Source organism: Eumetopias jubatus, unplaced genomic scaffold (genome assembly GCF_037043125.1).
Source record: "Eumetopias jubatus isolate StellerSeaLion01/CBP00866 unplaced genomic scaffold, mEumJub1_p1.0 scaffold_8, whole genome shotgun sequence".
Taxonomy (NCBI): Eukaryota; Metazoa; Chordata; class Mammalia; order Carnivora; family Otariidae; genus Eumetopias; species Eumetopias jubatus.
In genome coordinates, this window is record NW_028274814.1 from 132547513 (window position 1) to 132553113 (window position 5601).

The 5601-nt window shown below is 61.6% G+C and overlaps 1 protein-coding gene across 1 annotated transcript; it reads right to left on the reverse strand.

Annotated features, from left to right (window-relative positions):
* Positions 1–1193: 1193 nt before the first annotated feature.
* Positions 1194–2558, reverse strand: KCNJ4 (potassium inwardly rectifying channel subfamily J member 4). Its single transcript, XM_028115667.1, has one exon. The coding sequence runs from the start codon at positions 2556–2558 to the stop codon at positions 1194–1196; it is 1365 nt and encodes a 454-aa protein (XP_027971468.1).
* Positions 2559–5601: the final 3043 nt, after the last annotated feature.

Consider the following 5601-nt stretch of genomic DNA (forward strand, 5'->3'; position numbering starts at 1 on the left):
AAATTCATTGGCCCAGCCTGGTGTGTGTGCCGGGAGCGGGTGTAAGCAGACAGACCCCCTCCCTCCCCCCCCCTCGCCCCCTGCCCTAGGTTACAGAGGCTTAGCTGCCACCCACACAGGGCTTTCCTGCCCATCATCTCTTGGGAGGGAGGGGTGGTCCTCCCATTCTACAGATGATGAAACTGAGGCCAAGAGCAGATGGGCAACTTACTGGCAGCCACACAGCGGTGAAGTAGCAAAGCTCCAGCTCAAGCCCAGGTCCTCTGAAGCCTGCTCAGGATCTTTCCCATTGGCTCCCAGGAAGGAAAATGGCGGGTGGTAAGGTCCCCTCCAGGGCTCAGTGTCTCAGAAAGGGACACATACATACCACACACAGACACACTCACATCATGGTCTCTCTCTCTCTATCTCTTCTCTGCTTTTCATCTTCAACCAGCCTACCCTAATGGACCATATACTTTATTAAAAATATATAGTTACAAACTCCATTATCAATCTGGGCTGGACCCCGGGGATCTGGAGGGACCACAGGAGGTCCTCATCCTGCCCGTCGGGGTCCCACCTCTCTACCCAAACCCAACACCATCCAGGGGCCAAGATGGCTGGCTTTGGGGACCAGCCGGCTGGGCAGGGGAAGGGGCTAGGCTTGCCAGGCCGGGAGGGGGAGGGGTTCACAGAGAGGGATTGCACCTCCTTGTCCTGCAGTTACAAATGGCAGAAGGTGGATTTGGTGCCTCCATCTCTCCATTTATAGATATTTACAAAAGAAAGTCAAGAGCAACTGGTCACAGTCATGCAAAAGAAACGCACCCCCACCCTCCCTCCCCCCACACTAACCCCTGCCCACCCCAGAACCCTGCGATGCCCAACCCCCAGCAGTCCAGCCGCCTTCCCCAAGGTTCTGAGAGTAAAGGGGGCACGTCCTTGAAGTGTCAGTGGGAAAAGGGTGGTGGGTCTGGGGTCCCCGAGATGCCAGTGGGTAGGCTGACAGGGCAGAGGGTATCCTGGGCCCTTCCCAGGCCTGAGCTCTGGAGTCAATAGGAAGGGGTTCCCCAGTCTTTGAAGCCCCCCCACCTCCCTCCGGAAGGTCCACGGAGCCAGGGTCAGCTCTGTCCTGAGTGTGGAGGGGGTGTCCTGGCATCCCACCCCCTGCAGAGGCTCGTGTGCGAAGTGATGAAGGCGGGGCCTGGAGGTCAGATGGCGGACTCCCTGCGGTAGGAGATGTTGTCCAGCGGGAGGGTGGCTTGCATGCGCTCCAGATCCAGGTGGCTGCCAAACTCCAGCATTCGGATGATGCCCGCCTCCTCCTTGGAGCCCGCCTCCAGGCCCAGGCCCGCGGCCACGGCAGCAGCGGCTGCCGCCTCCTCCTCCATCTCCTCTTCCTCCTGGCTCATGAGGGCCAGCTCGTTCTCATAGCAGAAGGCACTGGGCGGGGGCGGCGGGGCAGGCAGCACGGTGATCTTGCTCTCCTGCAGCTCCCGGGCGGAGCAGCAGGGCGTGCCGGCCACCTCGTAGGTCTTGTGGAAGCGCGAGTAGTCCACCTTGTAGTGGCTCTTCTCCTCGAAGACCACGGGCTCAAAGCGGTGGCCCCACAGGATCTCACTGGCCAGGTAGGAGCTGCGGGCCTGGGTGGTCATGGCGGTGGCCTCCACCATGCCCTCGAGGATGACCACGATCTCAAAGTCCTCCGACTCTAGCTCCTCCTTGCCCATGCCATAGAGCGGGCTGTCCTCGTCGATCTCGTGGACGATGATGATGGGCGACACCAGGAAGATGCGGTCTAGGCCGATGTCGTAGCCCACGTTGAGGTCCCGCTGGTCCAGTGGCAGGTACTCGCCCTCCTGGGTCATGTAGGGCTTGATGAGCTGGGCCCGCACGTGGGCCTCCACGATGTGGCTCTTGCGCAGGTTGCCCACGCGCCACATCAGGCAGAGCTTGCCGTCGCGCACCGAGATGACCGCGTGGTGGCTGAACAGCAGCGTCTGCGCCCGCTTCTTGGGCCGAGCCATCTTGGCCATGATGGTGCCGATCATGAAGGAGTCGATGACGCAGCCCACGATGGACTGGACCACCACGGCAATGACCGCCAGCGGGCACTCCTCCGTCACGCACCGGAACCCGTAGCCGATGGTCGTCTGCGTCTCCACCGAGAACAGGAAGGCGCCCAGGAAGCCGTTCACGTGCATGATGCAGGGCTTGGGGGCCGTCGGGGCGGCCGCGCCACCGCCCGTCGGGGCGCCCCCTGCCGCCGCCGCTGCCGCCGCCGCTGCCGCCGCCGCTGCCGCTGGGCCAGCCTCCAGGTCGCCGTGGAAGAAGGCGATACACCAGAAGAGGAGGCCAAAGAAGAGCCAGGAGACCAGGAAGGCGGCAGAGAAGATCATGAGCATGTAGCGCCAGCGCGTGTCCACGCAGGTGGTGAAAATGTCTGCCATGTAGCGCTGCGACTTGTTGCTCAGGTTGGCGAAGTAGACGTTGCATTGGCCGTTCTTCTTGACGAAGCGGTTGCGGCGTTTCCGCCGGGGCACGTGGGCCTGCCCGTTGCGGCTGTGCCCGTGCATGTCCTGAAGCCGGCGTGGTCACCTGGGAAGACGCAGGGCCTGGGGAGGGGAAGCCCGACAGGTGAGATGCTGGCGGCCCGGGAAGCCCCCCTCTTCCCCCCGCCAGAGGCTCAGAAGGGGAAGAGCCTGGCCTAGGGCCCAGGACCTCCTCGAGCCCCGCAGACAGAACGTGGCGGGGAAGGGGCTTCTGAGGTCCGGGAGGGAGTGTGGGGGCCTGAGCCAGTGCCTCCAAGGACCAGAAGCTGAGGCCACCAGGACGGCCCTGGTGCTGGCCACCTCCGGCCCTCCTTGGCCCCCACCCCGTCCGGGGAGCTTCCTGGCACCCGTCTTGGCTCCACCATCTGTCCTCCTTGCCCTGAGCAGAGGGAGCTGTGAGCACTCTGGCCCCTGCTCACCTCCTGGGTTCAGCCTCTGCCCTCTTGGCTCTGTCTGGGGCTGGACATCCTCCCAAGCTGGCCCGAAGAGCGGCCAACGGCCCCCCGTGGCTTTGTACATTTACTTAAGATTAAATACAGTTTTAACTGCACTTCCCCATATTTCAAGCGCTCAGTAGCCACTTGCGGCTAACGGCTGCCATGACCAGACGGAGTTGATATAGAACATTTGCCTCATTGCAGAAAGTCCTACCAGACTGCGCTGGGACCCGAGGCCCCATGTCGGTTCCTGTCCTGTCCCCAGACCTGCTGGGAACAGAAGTGGGTGAAGACACCAATGGTGGTGGTCAAGACGGAGGAAGGGGGAGCCCCAAGCTTTGGCTCCTATGTAGACATTGCTAGTCCCATGTCACAGGTGAGGGAGCAGGGCTCAGAGAGGGGGAGTGACCTGCCCAAGGCCACACAGCTGTTGAGTAAATCCAAACTCAGGTGTGTCTAACCTTCAGCCCCCAGGTGCTGTCAACCTCAATGAGCTCACGGGTCCGGAGGCAGGGAGGCAGACACACCCACTGCCTCACTGTGACACCTCAGAAAACTCATTTCCCCTCACCTATAAAATGGAGATCAAAAGCCTACCTCACAGGACCCGAGGAGGTCGTGGGTGCTTGGTTAAAGCCAGTCACCCTCCTGCCTGACTTCCCGAGTCTCCAGAGCAGGAGGACGCGGGCGAGAGGCAGGATTTGCCTGTCAGCCTCCTCAGCTGTGTTTCAGTGGAGGCGGCCCTCACCCCGCTGGGGCGGCAGAAGCACCAGCCGGGCCCACGGAGGGCAGACCCTCCCTCCACCCCTCCCCTCCGCCGGGGCCCCAGGAGAGAGAGGGTGCTGCCTGGGGCCCCAGCTCCTGGCAGGGCTGGGCCTGGGCCTGGGCTCCCGGTAACGTTTTGGCCCAGAATTATATAAGGCTGGAAGTTTCTATTTTCTGTTCTATTCTTCTTCCTGATCTAATTGTGCATCTGTGGCAATGTTTATACACTTCCCCGTTCAGGACAACTCGGTTGCCGGAGCAACCGGTGCGCGCCAACGCTGTAATTTAGAGATCAACAGCCTGGTGCCTGCCTGCGCCTCTTCCCGGGAGAAACTCCCTCCCTCGGCCGGGCCTGGGGAGAGTGAGCCCTGCCCCCCACCACCCCCGCGATCACCCCCCACTCTGGGTTCTTCTCCCTTCCCAGCCTTTGCTCCCTGGATCATCCACCACGTAACATGGGGGGCAAGTTACTTGGCTGCTGCGAGCCTCAGTTTCTTCATCTGGAAAATAGGACCAGTGAGACCCATCGGTCTGAAGATCTAACGATGTGGGTGTGCAATGCTGGCCCTTAAGAGGTCATAACTTTAGCTGGGAGTCCCAGACCCTGTCTGCCACCTCCCCCAGAGGCCTAACAGCCAGGGCTCCAGGTGGGAGCCCTGAAGAAATTGGGGGCCAGGGGCACCTTCTGGGTTTTAGGGAGGTCATCCTTCACTAAGCATCTCCCTCTCTGCTCTGTCCCGCTGTCTTGAATGCCTCCAGGAGCACCACAGAAGGAACTGGAAATCACTGATTTCAAGACCCTCATTTTATATCTGAGACCCAGGAAGCACAGACCCGGGATGGATTGGCTAAGGGTCCCAGATGGAGGCAGAGTGGACCAGCCTGAGCCAGGGCTCCTCATTCCCACTCCAGAGCCCTTGGGAGGTGAAGGTGCTCCTGGAAAGAGGAGCCTCCTCCCTGGAGTGCTTGGGGCAGGGTTTGCTGCAGGAGAAGGCTCTTTATGGGGCTCCCACTCTCTAGGAGGGCCCAGGGCTGAGGGTAAGGGAGACGGTCCCCGCGTGCTCCAGGCTGCTGGTCCTCACTCACCAGCACGGCCCACTTTCCCCTGGTCCTGAGTGCGAGTGGCAGGATCAGCCCGGCCCCAGGATCCAGGGTCAGCCCTGAGGCTCCGCATGTCCCCACCCGACACTCCCCCACCCCCAGCTTCAACCCTCACCCCCAGCCCCTGCTTTTCCATCACCCCATCCGCACCAGCCTCACATCTCAGCCCAGTGGGGGCACAGCTTGTCCTGCACCCCTGCGTCTCCTCTCCTGGTCATAGTGTCCTCAAGCCCCTGCGAAGTTCCACGCCCTGTGCCCACGGCTCTGCTCTGCCATGTTCAGCCATGCTCGGAAATGTCTGCTCCTGGGCCTATGGGAAGGCCGCCCCAGACCCATCACCCTCCGCCACGGAGGAGCCTGTGTGCCGCCTGTCCCCCTGGGGACCCTCGGTTGGTGAGGGCCCTGTCTGCAGGGACCCGTTCAAATAACTGAGCGCTCCTGTCTCCCTGCTGACTCCTTCGGCGGGAACGAGAGGCTCACCAGCCAGCGCGTGGGCTGACCCGCACGATGCACGACCGAAAAGTGAAAAGTCTGAAGCTTGGCCTCGTGCTTGCATGGGACAGCCACCTGGGACACAGCCAGGTTTTCTGTCCCTTGTTTGTCACCCGAGGCTTCCTGGCAAAGGCCCAAGGGCCCAAGGGGAACGTGCGCAAGAGAAGGGGCACAGATGGTCAAAGAAGGCAAACGGCATTGACAACTGGGTATCCCCCTCCTCTGAATATAGGTGTGCTTTTGGAGAGAGCGCGTCCCGTGGATCGTGTCTA